This window comes from Lontra canadensis, unplaced genomic scaffold (genome assembly GCF_010015895.1).
Source record: "Lontra canadensis isolate GAN:19392208 unplaced genomic scaffold, GSC_riverotter_1.0 scaffold41, whole genome shotgun sequence".
Lineage (NCBI taxonomy): Eukaryota > Metazoa > Chordata > Mammalia > Carnivora > Mustelidae > Lontra > Lontra canadensis.
The window spans coordinates 12,719,680-12,736,194 of record NW_022631035.1 but is presented as its reverse complement, the minus strand read 5'-3'; the positions used below and the strand labels follow the sequence as shown (position 1 = coordinate 12,736,194).

Below are 16,515 nucleotides of genomic sequence, written 5' to 3'. Positions count from 1 at the left end.
AGCCTTTGTGAGACTTTTATGAGTAGGAGTGCTCCATTTCCAAGATGAGGAAATGAGACACAGAGAGGTTAGGTAGCTTGCCCAAGGTCACACAGCGAGTAAGTAGCAATACTGGTCACCTGGACTTGGTGTACACACTTCTGACCATTTTTCTAAACTGAAGATTCATTGGCTATGGTGGGAACCGGCCCCAAAAGGGGCTCAAATGCTTACTTTGCTCAGGAACTCGGGCCCTGGAGACTTTGTCTTAAGGGGACATGTGTATGTCCCACGGGAACGCAGCATCTGTTCGAGGAGACCCACTTGCCCATTCCTGGCTGTACCTTAACTAGTTTCCACTCTTCACTTTCACGTGACGTTTACTCGCTACCTGCCCCCTCAGAACCCACCCTAATAAACAGCCCAACCACAGAAGGACCTTCCCAGGCTGCCGTTACAAACACTGGCCTTTATGCATAAAACATGCTCGAGTCCTTTTGCTGTCTCAAGGAAATAAAAATTTCCCTTCCTTTGATCAAAAATAGAACTATTTTACTTTAATGAAAAAAATCACGGTTGTTTTGAAAAACATCCTAAGTTTCCAGCAATAGAACACAGGCCACAAGAGGCCTTCTTTATGTGCCTGGTTAAGAACACTGACACGTCAAAACAGTACGATTTGGGAAAAAAGAGGAAGAGCTGCAGTGTCGTCTGGGTATTCTGTCCTGACAGCGGAGACCGTGAGCTCATGAACTGTCTCCTCCACTCTTTCTTCTGGGGCTGACAGACCTTGGCCTCCTCGCAGCTCCTAGGGCCATTGTCGCATCACGCGGAGACTGCTTATCTGCCCTTACGTGACTCCAGACTCCTCCCCAGTAGGGCCGGGACAGCCCCCTGCACATCCAGCACTGGAACCACCCCCCAGCAGCTGGAGCGGGAGAAAAATGCGTGAGTGGATCTCATCCAAGCCCCAGTGGTGGGCACCACCACTTCTTAAGTCCAACGTCAACTTGCTGGATTGCTGAGGCTGGAGGGTGGCCCTTACAGGTGCTTTACAAAGGTCCTTAGGATTCTGGAAAGGAACCTATATTTCAGAGTAGCTAAGTGGGTTGCTTGAAGGTCACTGGGCTGGTTCACGACAAGGTCTCCTGACTGTGTCCCCTTCCTGCAGCACCAGGTTTGGACCAAAGTTCGAGCAACAGGAAAGCTTCATGGTGGGTAAGGGTGAGGCACCCCACCTCTCAGCCCAAGAGGCTTCCCAGTCAAAAATCCTTTGGGTGGTGAATCTAAGCCCAGAATACCAGTAGCCACCACGCGGGAGGCACCCTGAAATGGGAATGCTCTGAACCTGACTTCTGGGGACCAGCTCTGCCATGGGAGAGCTGTGGGACCCTGAGCAAGTTGCTGAGCCTCTCTGAGTCTCCATTTCCTCAGCTGGGATGCAGAATTCCAACATCCACCTGGTAGGAACACGGCAGGGGATAGAACGGCATTTCATATAATAAAATGTGTTTATTGCAGCTGAGTTGAGTATACGATACGACTCCGTACTTCCGAACACCAGAAGAAAGAACCAGCCCCCAGGCACGGCAGGCAGGCGAAAATGAATCCAGGCAGTGAAGGTACAGGTGGCTCACAGGAGGACAAAGAAGACATTCTGCTTGGAGAGATTACTTGCACAATATGTACTAAACACCCTGACATGATAGTTGGCACCTGGCAATTCTCATCAATGCTGAACTTTCCATTCATTCTTTCAGCAAGTATTAGCTTCCTACGTGCTGGACACTGCTCTAGGCGGGGGGTATGTAAAGTCATAAAACAGATTTTTAAAATCCCCATCTTGTGCAACTATATTAATTTTTACCCGAGCAGCAAAACTTCAGGTTTTCCTTTTCTCATCGACGCCCCCTTCCCATTTCCTCCTTTCCTCACCTCCACTGTTTGTGGCTAACTGTACACGTCTTTGGGCTGGGCCCTCTGCGAGGCACAGGGATTGTGACTCTAATGAAGGAGACAGGAAAATGGATAAATAAAACGGAAATGTAATGCCCTACCTCAGGGATCTTCGTACACTACATGAGAAAACTCTACAGTATTTGAAGTCTTTGGACAAAAGACAGGATAGAAGTATAAAGAAAATTGCCACAAGGTGAAAATGGAAAGTCTGGAGTCCAGAGTATATATTTTCTGTTTAGACAGATATTGTGGTTCTCTCCAGGATTAGAAGGAATGGGAAATGATTGCTCTAATGGCGATAAAAGTGCTTTATAATCTCTTCACACCACCTACCCCTTCCTTTCCCTGGTTGTTGCTTGTACTCCAGGAGAACAGAAAGCAAACAGCACAACAACCTAAATCCTGTTCCCCCAAAATGTCAGGAGAGGAATGGCGAGTACAAGAATGGTTTGTAATGATTAACATTGGCTTTAAAGACAAATGGAAAAAAGGAAAAAAGGAAGGAAAGAGGGAGGGACGGAGACAGAAGCAAATCTCAGAGCCTGGTGATTACAGACCCCATTCCCAGCGCCATCCCAGACTTTCATGTAGCACAGAAAGGGCCAGAGCCTGTATATGTATATGCACATGTACATGTATATATATATATATTTTCTTATTTAAAGATTTTTATTTATTTGACAGAGATAGAGATCACAAGTAGGCAGAGAGGCAAGCAGAGAGAGAGAGGAGGAAGCAGGCTCCCTGCTGAGCAGAGAGCCCGATGCGGGGCTCGATCCCAGGACCCTGAGATCATGACCTGAGCCGAAGGCAGAGGCTTTAACCCACTGAGCCACCCAGGCGCCCCGTGTATATATATTTTTGAGTAAGAGAGACAGAGAGAGCAAGAGTGAGAGAGCGCAGGGGTGGGGAGAGGCAGAGTGAGAGGGAGAACCCCAAGCAGGTTCCACACCCAGCATGGAGCCAGACACGGGGCTCGATCTCATGACCCTGAGATCATGACGCTCTGAGCAGAAATCAAGAGTTGGGACTTTTAACCAACTGAACCACCCAGGTGACCCTATATGTTTTTTAATAAAGTTTTTTAAAGAGAAGTTTTAGGTTCACAGCACAACTGAGTGGAACGTGCAGAGTTCCTGTGTGCCCTGTCCCCACCAGTACGATCTCCCCGGCTACGGACGTCCCTCACCGGACGGGAATGTTGGTCGCAACTGACGAACTACGTGGTTACATCATTATCATCTTGGTGCTGTACGATCTATGGGTTTTTGCAAATATATCATGACGTGTCTCGACCACGGTGGTGTCGTACAGAGTTTCACTGCCTCCAGCGTCCTTGGTTCTGCCTAGTTGTCCCTCCCTCTGCACTGCCCCGTGGCAGCTACTAACCTTTTTTATTGTCTCCCTTCGTTCTGCCTTTCCCAGGATGTGCTGCAGGTGGAAGCACGCAGCACTCAGCCTTTCCTGGTTGGCTTCTGTCACGTAGCAATATGCACTTACGGTTCCTCCGGGTCTTTTTGTGGCTTGGCAGTTCGTGTCTGTTCAGTGCTGAACAACATTCCATCGTGCGGCTGTACCACGGTGCATGCGGTCATTCACCTGCTCAAGGACACCTTGTTTGCCCCTGAGTTTGGGCAAATTATGAACAAAGCTGCTATAGACATCCGTGTGCAGGTTTTTTTGGAGCAAACACAAGTTTTCCAATTCACTTAGGGGCACAGCTACTGGATCGCACGGTGAAGACTATGTTTAGCTTCGTAAGAAACCGCCAAACTGTCTTCCAAAGTGGCAGTGCGACCTCTGAGGGAGCTGCGAGTGAAATTCAGAAAGCCGCGCCCGCCTTTCCAGGCTGCGGAGAGCTGCCCCTGTGCCCGGCACTCCTCGAACTCGGGATGTGCGCTGTGGAGTTGTGGGACGTGGTCTTCTGTGGCCCTCGGAGCAGGCATTAGCACCGAGGTCCACGTGGGGAAGTGTTCCCGTTTCAAGTCCTTGTGGTTCTTCCAAGGAGGCGCTAATATCCTGCTTGGGCTCATCTCTCTCCAGCTCCTGGGTAACATGTGCTGATCGCGGAAGAAATCAGGGCGGTGACCATGAGACGGGGCTGGGAGAAGGTCCTCCTAATGGACTTACCACTACCACGTCACCCAACCTCTTCAGTGGGACTTCGGTGATCCCCCATTACTCAGTAGAAACCAAACACCTCTTTAGATGCTCTCCTCCCAGCCTGAGGTTTTCGAGAACCTCCGCCACGGGGAGATACACTGTGATACCAACAGGACCAGGGGTCACATTTGCATCTGAGCTACCGCTGAGCGCACTTCCTGGGCTGCACTGTGCTGGGCACCACTTCTGGTGACCACTGAGGAAGTTGAGGCACAAGCAAGTGCCCATGTAGTCATGCACAGCAGAGCCAGGGCTCAACCTGGCCCTTGCCTCCCTGCCCTCCCGGTGCCCACTCTGCAAGCAGGAGCTGGGGATGGGACCAGGACCTCTGAGAGACTGCCTCTTGCCTCTGACCTTGAGACTCATTTACCGCTCCTTCCTGTTCCGCGTGATGAGAGACGACGGTGTTGACTGTGAAAATGTCTTAGTTTACTACATAATTTACACCTACCCTAAATGCAGGAGTCCATCCTGGTCTAGGACGGGTCCATCGCTAACATTTGGGGGTGTGTGTGTGTGACAGGGGACACTGAAAGAAGAGTGACCGAGGCCCACATACCAGATGTCTGAACACACATGACTGATCAAGCTAACCAACTGTTAAATGTTCTCTTCTACCACCGTGACCAATATACCCTCCTCTATGAGTCAGCTCACATGGCCAGAACAGAATACCACAGACTGAGTGGCTTAAACCGTATTCATTCATGTTCTCAGAGGCCTGGGGGCCGGGAGCCAAGATCGAGGTACCCGCTGGCAGGGCTGGTTTCTGACAGGCTTCTCTTCTAGGCTACAGAGGCTCCTTCCCCATGGGGCTCCCCTGCCTTTTTTCTGTGAGGGGCCCTTGGGCTGTCTCCTGGCCCTCTTGTAAGGACACCAGTCCTACCAGATCAGGGCCCCATCTGATGACCTCATTAGACCGTCTACACTTCCTTAAAGGCCCTATAGCTCTACATACAGTCATATGGAGGGTTAGGGATGACATGAATTTTGAGGAAACATAAAGTCAGTCCATAATACTTCTCAACAACCTGGAGGGGAAGGTCGACTTTAGAATTCATGGACCCCTTAGATTTCACTCCAGTACTGGGAGACCTGGCCCACTCCCCACCCCCCCGCCCCTGTTCCTTCTCAGTCCTTCCTCACATCTATGAAGACCCTGTGTGCCCCGGCCTGTGCGTCCAAACTCTGTCCTGCTGTGCCCTGTGAACAGCCACCCCCAGCCTCTCCATCAGACATGCGGTCAGGGTGGTGTCCCTAGCAAGGATGGATTGTAGGAAGAGGCCCACGTGGGTCATGGAAAGGAATTTTCAGGCCCCACAGGGCGTGTCGCTCCAGCCCTAGAAGGCGGGCTAAGCCTGGCAAAGGGCTAGGGGGAACCGTCGAAAGTTGGGGACAGCCTGCAGGCCAAATTCGGCCCACCTCCCATTTGTGTACGTGCTGCTTGTGAGCACACGTCCGACGAAAACAACGTGAAAAAGACTATCGGCCTTTTGGCAGGAACAGTTGCTCAATTTTGCCTCCTGGTAAAATCTAAAATTTAGATTAGCACAAAGACTAAAATATTTACTCTCTAGCCCCTAGCAGAAGGGGTCTGCTGATCCTAGCTCCAAAACACAGGGCGGGGGCCCCCTCTCTCCTGGGTCCTCAGCACCTTAGAGATCTGCGCTCTCTGGGCTGCTGGGCTGAGAAGCCTCCCATGGGCCAGCACAGAGCTCAAAACAAGCTTCCCCCAAAACTGGGCCCAGTGACCCCCTCCTATCCCATATGCCCTCCTGCACGGTGACCAGGCCACACCCCCTGCACCCAACCACCCCATCCCTGCAAACCTAATTTCTATCGCCTCCCTTAGAGTTGGGCTGGCTCTGGGACTTGCTTTGACTCACGTAATGTGGTCCAAGTGACACAGCGAAGTTCCAGGTGTGGCTCACGGGGACCTGTGGCTTCCGTTCTTGCCCTCTTGGGAGCCAGCCACCAGGCTGAGAAGCTCTGGGTAGACGACTGAGTGGAGACAGACCTCATGGAAAGACAGACCACACAGAGGAGGACCCATGGGGCCTCAGCCAAAAGCCAACAGCCAGAGGCCATCTTGGATCCCCCAACACGCAGGGCCACAGCAGCCAACACCCCCACAGCCGTCAGGGGTCAGTGCCGCCACGTCCCGCCGGAAGTTCTGCCGCACAGAATCAGAGCTGTGATGTGGTTGTTGTTTTAAGCCATGAAGCTTGGTGGCCGTTACGCAGCAGCAAACTGAAGCAACGGTCAGCCACGGACGGAAGTGGGCGGGCGGAGCGCTTCCTCTGAGGCGGCTGCGGGGACACTCACCTCACCTTCAAAGCCATGCTTTGAGGATGGTCCTGTGAGTGTCCCCATCTTACAGATGTCGCCCCAGGTTCTTAAAAGAGCAGAACTATAGCCGCAGTTCACTATACAGTGATGAAGAAAAAGCCACCTGAAGTCAAACGGGAAGTTTCCCTTCAGGGGTGGGGCCTCTGGTCTGCCTGGGCCCAGCGCAGGGTCAGACGGGGTCAGCGCGGAAGCAGACATACTGTTGTAGCCCGCTAGTCCCCCTTGCAGTGGTTCTCGAACTCTGCCACCACCCCCTCGTACTGGTTTCTCACAGGGTGGCGGGTGGGGGTGGCCGGTGCCAGGGGAGCGGACAAGAGCCACAGCGTGGCACCCGCCTGGGACCCTCCTCACCTCAGGCCTCCAGATGATCACTGTGCAGCTGAACGAGGCAACTGCTTGTGCAGTAAAGCAATGAGCCGGGAGTTAGGAATAAATCTTGGGCCTGTGGGAGCTCAGTCCACTGCAATAAAAGATCTTCCAGAATCGGGGGCCTCACAGCCTGTTGGTCTTTCCGGATATGTTTGGTAACAGGGCTGTAAGTGATAGCCTGGGGCGGGAGGGACCTGGCCCCTGGCGACATTAGGGCCAGACCTGTACTTTGGGGCCCAGGTCACTTGCTGTCCATGAGCCTCAGACAGGGCACCTGTCCTCTCCATGTCTCCTTTCCCTTGTCTGTAAAACTCACCTCAGAGGACTATCGGAGGGTTTCCACCAGACGACAGATGCAGGCGCATGATGTGTGCTAGGAAACGAGTAAGTGCTGTCATTGCTTGCCCCCTCCCCCACAACGGCAAAGTAAAAGGTGAAATAAGATTTCAGAAATCTCTGACCCATTTTTACAGGATTTAAACAAATCCCCAAACAAAAGGCCAGTGAATGCAGCCCCAGCACGAGGGGGAGAAAGCTCAGGGCATTTGTGGGGCTCTGCAGACAAGAGAGGGAGCCAGGAGGATATCGGGAGCGAGGCCCGCTCGTGGTGCCCCTGGGCTGACACCTGCAGTCCCCTCCCTCCTCTGCCAAGAGAAGCGGACCAGCCCTGGGTTCAAGGCCCAGCTCTGCCCTGAACCGGGGCTGTGGGAAAAATGACCGAATCTCTTTGCTCCCTGGGTTCGCCCTCTGGAAAACAGAGCCTCGGACACCAGCTTTGTGGAGCTGCTCTGACGAGTAAAGTAAACCAAGTCAGTGAGGCCTCCGCCCTGGGTCCTGCTCGCCCACTAGGAGCCGCTATCTCTGGAGGAAGAACGGGAAGGGAGTCAGGAAGAAGGACGGGGTCACAGGTGCCTCATGGCCACAATGTCCCAGAGGGGCACAGGTGCTCCAGAACAGGGCGACACTGACAAAGCAGGGCCAGCTGGGCTGGGAGCTGCGGGCAGACCCTAGCGGAGATGAGTGGAACCAACGTAATTCCTAGAAAAGATCTGAGGAGATTTACACAATTTAAGGAAGAACCCAAGGGAAAGCCTGGCCTTGGCTCTTTAAATATTTCTTGGAGGGAAGACAGCGGCTTCATTTTCTCTTGCGAAGCCGGAGGCATCAGACAGTGACCTCACACACAGGGAAACTGGCCTCTGAAAGCAAGCAGGCCACCTTCGGCTTATCATTCTCCGTCTTTAATCAAGGGCTTTCTTAGCTCCGCCGGGCGCTTCAGAAGCGCTGATCCCGGGGGAGCCCCCGCTGCTCTCCCTCTCATCTCCCCTTTTTTTTCTCAGCTGTGCAAGTGCTAATTTACTGCCTGGCTGCGTGCATCTCGTGTGTTCTTTTCTCATTTAACTTTCAGATCCTCTTTTATGCTCCATCCTTCTCTACACCCTCTTCTCCAAAGGCCAGGAACCATCTCCCGGGGGGGGGTCCATATGCCGGCACTTTGGGGTCTCTGGAAGACCCAGGCTGATGTCCCATGCCTTCAGACACTCCAGACCCCCAGTGCGCACACCTGCTCTCATGGGTCGCTGGCGTGAGGCACGTGGCAGTCCCCTGCCGGTGGCAGCCTTGGGGTCATCAGACCAATCCCTGCCCGAGTTCCTGACCCCTCAATTCCCCAGCCCTCAGCTCTGTTCTGTTGCCGGGCCCCTCCTCCATGCTGCACCTAATTGTCCCAGACCCACCCTGCCTGCTGGGCCCTGCTCCAGAGCCTGGGCTAGGGGCTCTGCAGGGAACCAAAGACAAAGGCCCTGCCTTGGGGGGCCGAGTGGGCTAGAGAGACACGCACGTGAGAGCACGATGACGTGTTCTGTCAGAGGGTGATGAGCGCCGTGGAAGGAGAGCGGGGGCGGGGACCCAGGGCTGCAGGTTTGAACGGAGTCACCAGGAAAGATGGCCTCCTTGAGGGGGCATCCAAGCTGAGATGCAGGAGGAACCCCCGCTGCTGGGGAAGGATGTCCCAGGTGGAGGGGAGGAGAAGAGCAAAAGCCCTGGGGATGGGAGAGCCCGGCCAATTTGGGGAATGGTAAGGAAGTCAGTGCAGGGGTGGGTTTGGAGAGACAGGGGTGAGGGGTGGAGGTGAGGGGAGAGATGAGGTTAGGGAGGAGAAGAGGGGGCAGACAGCAAAGGGTCCCGGGCTCCTCCAAGATGCTTAATTCAGAAACAAACTCCCTCCTCAGCTCTTATGGCAATGTCCTGCCCTTCTGGCCCTCTCCTCCCCACCCCTCCTCCCCTCCCCGCACTGAACCTAGTCTCAATACTCTTTAGGATTCACCTGTTCTGACAGACACTCAGCCCTGCTCTCACCTCGCTCCCTGGTTCCTACTACCTGCTCAGTCACGTCTAGGAGCCTCGTGCGTGTCACCGCCTGTGGATGTGGGAGGAGCACCCCTCCCAGCCCCGGGCCCCCGCTCCACACGTCCTGGCCTTGCCCTTGGCAAAGGCCAGCTAGCCAGTATGATTGCAGCTTTCTTCCTTCCTCCTGCTTCCCTATCCCGTTCCCTTCTGGCCTGTGCTATTCCCTCGCTGTCTTCTCGTTCCCCCTCTCTGAGTGTTTTCCCATGGGCCTAGAGATATGCCAAGGTCTTCCCAGCCTTGTCGATGCTCCCTTCATCTTGCTTCCCTAGGAGTGACCATCCTCCTTCCCCTGTCGCTCTACCATCCCTTCCCCCAAGACATGGTCCCAGCCTCTGACACTCAGACACTCAGCTCCTGCCACGTGAGGGATGGCTGGTTCCCTCGGGCCGGATTCCCTCTCCCTCCTCACTCCCAGCTCCTTGACCTGCACAGTCCCCAGCCATCTCTGAGTTCACGCGCACTCACCTTCCTTGGTATCCAAGACTTGGCTCCCTAGTTCTCCCACCTCTCTGGATGCCCCCTGGCCTCCCTTTCTCCTCCCATTCCTAAAATGTGATTCCTTCCAGATGTGACCCCTGACCCCTGCCAGACAAGGTCACAGCTGGTGGCCCACTGGCTGAATCTTACCGATGTACACTTCTTACTTTGAACAAGTACGCAAGTTTTACGTACAAATGCAGTCTTCTGGAGGCGGTCAGAGGCAAGACTGGGCTGCCCTTCCAATAGGGATGGAAGGAGAAGCCACAGCCCCCTAGGGCAGGCCTCCAGCTCTCTGAAGCCATCCAGCTCCCCGACCCTCCCAGGAGCCTGTCCATCTGCGCACGGCCAGCTGGCTGTGGGAACAGCACGCGTGCCCACAGACCATTCCCTCAGCCATGGTGGGGCACCATCTGTTCCTGCCAAGGGGAACCATCCCCGTCTCTCAGGCTGCGGCTCTCCTGGGCGGCAGTGGCCCATTCTGAACCACCTCCAGCTCCAGCCCCCCTCGAAGGTCCCCGCTGGGCTCTGTCCTCCTGCTGGGCATGCCAGGCCCTTGGCAGGTGCACCGAGTATCTGGCTGATTGCTGCCTCATGTGGGAGAGGGGCTTTGCCGTTGGTGGTCGGCCGTGGCTTCTAAGGGTCCTGCTCAGTAGTACCAGCAGGGATCCTGGCCCAAGTCATGGACTGCAGTGAAGATGTCTATGACTCAGGTCCCTGACTCCAGGTGAGCCGGATGAGCTCCTGGAAGACGTCGTCCGTGTTGTACAATATCTCAGTGCTCGTTCGCTTGCAGAGTTTTCTCTTCTCTCTGGAGCTGGGGCAGTAAGTGGCCAGAATGTACGTCTGGGAGCTGGGGCCGGAACGTCTCAGGTCCAAATCCCACCTCTGCCTGTTACCTGCTGTGTGACCTTGGGCGAGTCACTTAAGCTCTGTGCATAGACGCAACATGACAAATCAGATGTGCTCAGCGGGCTTAGTACAGAGTGGACAGTCCCCACGTCATGGGTGTGATCTACCATGCCCCGCCCCCGCCCCACCACTGCAAAGACTCCGCATGGCACATTTTCCAAAGGCTTTGCTCCCACCATGCCAGGAGGGACTCAGAGCAAGCCCATCCCTGCTGCGTCTCCCCTTCTCCCAGGAAAAAGTGGGCCACGCTGGGATTCGGAGCCTGGTGCTCTGCTGCTGGGAGGGGTCTGACCCGCACACTCCCCACATCGCTTTCGGATGGGGGAGTAACCCCAAAGAAGCTTCCGTGTATCCTTATCAGGGACTTGCACTGACCCCCAAGAATTCTCTCTGTGTGAAAGCACGGCGCAGGCTGTAGGCCGTGAGGTCGGGTCCAGGAATTAGACCCTGACGAGCGCCCCCTTTGCGGGTGTCCAGCTCAACTCCAGAATCCCGTCTCTTAGTGACACTTTCTGCCTTAGCGCCTCTCCCTGGTTAAGGAGATGCCACAGTATTAATCCGTTTCAAGGCTTTTAAACAAACAGCCATAAATATTTAAGCCTCTGCTTTGCCTATTAGGGAAAATACCAGCTAAGATAATTATTTTTGCCCCTGCCTGACAGAAAGATTTACACAGAGAACAGGATTATGTTAACCTCTGAGCAAATTCAGAAGCTTGGACCCAGGATGGTCTTCTTCACCGCAATTATTCCTGCGGCCACACAGGCCACATTCCTGGATCCGTATGGGGAAAATGCTGGCGGAAGGTAAAAAGAGCCTGAATCATTGATCGAGTTCCCAAAGTGGTGCAGCTTGCGATGAAAGTCAACCGAAATTGAAACATGGATTTGGGCTTCTGCTCACCTGAGCGTCTTGTCGTCCACACTGTGAAGTGTGTCGAGGGCTGGGTCCCGGTGGAGACTGTCCCAGCGGCACCCTGTTGGGCACAGTGAGTCTCGGGACACACGAGTCACTTAGGAGCAGAACAGTGGTTTTGTGGGGTGGGCAGTCCCAGTGTCTGCTGGGGGCCTGAGTCTAGCAGGGAAACCTGGTTCTGGGTTTCTCAGGAAGGTGGCCGTGGGCCATTCCTCACTGCCTTGGGCACCTCTTCTGAGTCATGCTGTGGGGACCATGAAGGGGCTGCAGCCGAAGACCACAAGAGGCCCCCACACTGTGCAGCAAATGGGTCAAGACAGAACAACACCTACGACAGGGCCACCTTGCCTGGGGCCCGACGATACTCCAAGTCACAGAGAGCAACCTTATAGGGTAGACGTTATCATCCCCACTTTACAGGGGAGGAAACTGAGGCACAGGATGTTTAAGTAAGTCCACCACCTGCCCAGGTGGTGGACGTGCACTCCAATAGGATGACTAGAAAGATCTAGAAAGTGCTCAGATGAGAAAGCCAATCTCGAAGGGTTATGTACCATATGACTCCATTGTACACCATTCTTGAAACGACAAAGTTATAGGATGGAAAACAGGTGAGTGGTTGCTGGGGGCCAGGGATGAAGACAGGAGGGGGGTCGGGGAGAGATGGGTGCGGCTCTAAAAGGCCAAGAGGAGGGACGGAACCATACTGTTTCTTGACGGTGGCGTTGGAGATGGGAATCTACACTTGTGGTCGAGGTGCACAGAACTAAACAAACATACACACAAATGAGTACAATTAAAAAAAAAAAAGCCCCAAAGTTACCCAGATACGTTAGAAGTGTGTCTAGGTGTCCCTGGAGAAGGGGGCTGGGAGCTTATCAAATATGGTCATGCAGGACACCATTATGAGTGTGACAGGATGGGCCATAGCCCTTTCCCCAAAGGTGTGTGCGCCCTAGTCCGGGCATCTGTGGCTATGGTAATTTTATCTGGTAAAAAGGACTTGGTAGGTGTGATTAAGGATCCTGGGACAGAGCGCCCAGCCTGGGTTACCTGGGTGGGTCCCATGTAATCACAATGGTCCTACCAGAGGGAGGCTGTGTGGGTGGGATCATAAAAGTCAGAAATGGTAAGAAGTTATGTCACGGACGGTAGCCACATGGAGGCTGGAAAAGGCAAGGTGACGGGACTCCCCCAGAGCTCCTGGAGGGGCGCAGCCCTGCCGATAGTGTGACTTTGACCCAACGCGATGGATTTTGGACTTCAAAACCCCAGAGCCGTAAGATAATAAATTTGTATTTTTTTAGTCCACAAATTGTATGGTTACTTGTAGTGGCAATAGGAAACTGATACAATGACGAACATTAGGGGAAAAAAAAGACAAGGAACGTCCATTATTTGGAACATTTCATCTACGTGGGATGCCCTTGTCCCTGGTGATGTCACGTGGCTGGAGTGTTACTGAACACAGGAAGCTGTTTGTTTGATCTCAGAGATCGGTCTTACTGGAGAGAAGTTCAAACCACCTTTATTCCTAAAAAAACGCTTCCTTTCCTGTCACCACACATTTATAGCAGCTGGTGGGTGTTAAACGGAGAAGACGCAGCTCATAATCACAGTTGGCTTAATGCATGTCAGCCGGCACAGGCGTCAGAATAAATCCTGCATCAGGAAGCTGTATTTTTACTGTACGCTCTCCCCATTCTTCATGTCTGAGGACTACGTAAGCTCACGTTATGCCTAGAGACAGTAATACGTGAGTTCTTTGGAGGACAACCCCCCCGCCAAAGGTATGTATCAAGATACCATGTCACCTTTGGCCACGTCATTGAGAATTTAAGTTTCTAAGTAAATATTCGAAGTCTGTGTTCCCACACTGTCTGGGCAGATAAGAAACAAAACAAGGAACCTCTTAACGATGGGAAAAAAATATTAAGCTTCCCTTGTGGACCACTGGCTACCACGGAGTATAGCACTAGGTGCAAAACACTGGATTTGGCATTTCTGTCCTCAGAGCAATTCTACAAGGAGGATATTATCATTCCTAACTTGCCATTGTGGATGTGGGAGCTGAGAGGCTAAGGCACTTGCCTGAGTTCCCACAGACTGTGAAGAAAAGTCAGAGCTGAAGGACACGTTGGTCTGACTCCTAAGCTCATGTCACACCTACTGCCTCTAAGACAAACGCATGGGGCAACAGGTTAAAAATATACCGCACGAGGGACACCTGGGTGGCTCAGTTGGTTGGACGACTGCCTTCGGCTCAGCTCATGATCCCGGAGTTCCCGGATCAAGTCCCACATCGGGCTCCCAGCTCCATGGGGAGTCTGCTTCTCCCTCTGACCTTCTCCTTGCTCATGCTCTCTCTCATTGTCTCTTTCTCAAATAAATGAATAAAATCTTAAAAAAAAAAAAATACCGCATGAGCTGCCAACTGCTAACATGAACAGGAGAGTGTCCAGAGAGGGAAGGTTGGGGTAACTTTGTATCTGTTAGCTTAGACCATGCTGGAGCTCAGCTGGAAAGACCCGGTTTCATCCACTGGGCTGTGTGTGCACAGAGAGTTGGCTACATAGTGACCCAGGGTTATAACCCACCCAGTCATGGGCATGTAGGTAGGCTCGCAATAGGATGAAAATCACTCAGACTGTGTCATAACAGGAGTGCCTGGGTGGCTCAGTCGGTTATCTGCCTGACTCTTGATTTTGGCTCAGGTCATGATCTCGGGGTTGTGGGATCGAGCCCTGAGTCGGGCTCCATTTGGAGTCTGCTTGAGATTCTCTCTCTCCTTTCCCTCTGCCCTTCCCCCATTAGCTCACTTGTGCTCTCTCTCAAATAAACAAATAAATTGTCAAAAGCAAAAAGACCGTAAAAAAGATGAAGCAATATGGCGACTGCTGTGATCACACGTCTTGAAACCACTCCCCTTACAACCACGCTGGAATATTCTTCCTAGATCAAACACCCTGGTCAATTCCAGGGGGTCATTTAGGGTACTGATCACTCTGCTTTTCCGAAAAAGCCACCATTGGACCCACCTTTTGACGCAGTTTTCCCAAGCAGAACATTTTTACAAGCAATATCCCCCCCTCTCTGCCCAACAGTGTAGCTTAAATTGTCTTGACGATGACCGTGTAAGAGACACATCTACCATACACCCAGCTTACAAAGCAAAGTCCCACAGAATGAGACATTCCCTTACCATGCACTGAGCTCTCACACTTGTTTCCTATTTTGCTTTATTTAGTTTAGTCTATTTTGTGGTCACTGTCTTGTTGATTCACTTGGGGATTCCCCTAGGAAGGGGACTGTATTTGTCATTTGAAAGGTCTGGTCTGGAAACCAAGGAAAATCAGGGTCCCTACCTCTGGGGCGATGTAATCCGGTGTCCCACAGAAGGTCCTGGTTGTGACCCCATCCATCATGTGTTCCTTGCACATCCCAAAATCGGCAATCTTGATATGCCCTTCCGAATCCAACATGACATTATCTAACTTCAGATCCCTGCAAGGAAGCAGGAAAGCATCAGAATCCTTCCCACGACATCGTATGGTTGGTTCCGGAGCTAGCAAGATACAAGGATCTTTGACTAGCTGCCACCTCAACAGTGTATTAACTACGAGTCCTAGGAGAGCTGGGACCAGGAAGGACTGGGTTTTGTTTTTTAGTTTCTAAAATCTCCAGAGCCTACTGTAGTGCCTAGAACACAGTAGGTACATAATAAATGCACACCAAATAAATGACTACATGGTTGGACTAGTGATCCCCAACCTTGGCCGAGCATGTGAATCACCAGATTCTAATTTAGCAGGTCTGGGGCAGCTCCCAGACATAGCGGGGTGCAGGGGCTGGTACCCAACCAGGTCTGCCAAATCCCAGGTTCAGGACAACCTTGCTGGGTCACATACATGCGTCCCTTACATTCTGGCTGGTGCCACAGATCCTTTTACTCTTCAGTTAAACCTGGAAGACATTTTCCTTTCTTCAGCATCAGACTTTGACTGTTGCTAACTACTTAAAGAATTTAACTCAATCGTTTTCCCCCTGCCTCTCCCCAGCTCCCCGTGTTCTTCTCCTGCCGAGCCTCTATAACAGAAATTCTGTAACAGAAATTCAGTTTCTGCTGCTCCCCGACCTCCATTCCAAAAAAAAAAAAAAAAAAACAAACAAAAAAAAACAAGTCAGAGGAAGTTGCTGTCGGTGGAGAGAAAAGCATGTTTTCTTGTGGGAAGCAGAAACGAGATACAAAATCTTCTGAGGCCCGGAGATCAGAGTGGCTCTGATTATTGCCTTCAGGCTGCAGACAAAGGTGGGTGCCGGCAGGTCTTTGTCACCTCGAGGGTCCTCAACAACATGCCTTAAGTACCACCCCCAACAGAATCACACGCACACGGGGGTCCAGAGGTCCGGGAAAATTCCCGGGTGCCCCGCCGGCAACGCAGCTTCAACACGCACCTGTATATGATTCCTCTTTTATGAAGAAAGAACAATCCAATGGAAATTTCTGCTGCATAAAATCTGCAAAAGAAAACGTTCGTCAGGCCTGCCGGCTTGCTCTCTGGACTCCTGAATATTCTGTTCCTTCTGGTTCAGGCATCAAGGAGGCAAAAGAATGTAGGACCCCGGGACGGTTCAGAAATCAGCATCAGCCTACGGATGACAAACCCCTAGCCCTTCCCTTGGCTATTTTATCATTCCCACCTCCCCGAGGAACTTCGCAGCTAATGAGTCAGAGAGACAGGTTTATTACCTGTCTAGAAACAAGCGCTTCTTGTCTGAGGCCGGTGGACAGTTAATTTACTGCTTACAAGAATTCTCCAATACAATCTCTTAAAGACTGGCCGCTAGACTATTCTGTGTCAGGACTGGGGAAGAGTGGAGAAAAGGTCCCTTTTCCTATTCCTGGACAGAATGCATTAACGTTTGAAAGGGCAGCGATCCCCTGGGAGGTGGCGCAAATGTGCTCCGTATAGCGGGTGTCCT

At 52.4% G+C, this 16,515-nt stretch overlaps 1 protein-coding gene across 2 annotated transcripts in view; it reads right to left on the bottom strand.

Moving 5' to 3' along the window:
• PRKCA (protein kinase C alpha) overlaps positions 1 to 16,515 on the bottom strand; it is a 383,972-nt gene that overhangs the window by 27,952 nt on the left and 339,505 nt on the right. For both annotated transcript variants that reach the window (XM_032870794.1, XM_032870795.1), the window contains exons 12-13: positions 15,988 to 16,050; positions 14,898 to 15,036 (exon numbers count right to left, since the gene is read on the bottom strand). In XM_032870794.1, coding sequence (XP_032726685.1) covers positions 14,898 to 15,036; positions 15,988 to 16,050 — 202 coding nt within the window. The remainder of the gene's footprint in view (positions 1 to 14,897; positions 15,037 to 15,987; positions 16,051 to 16,515) is intronic.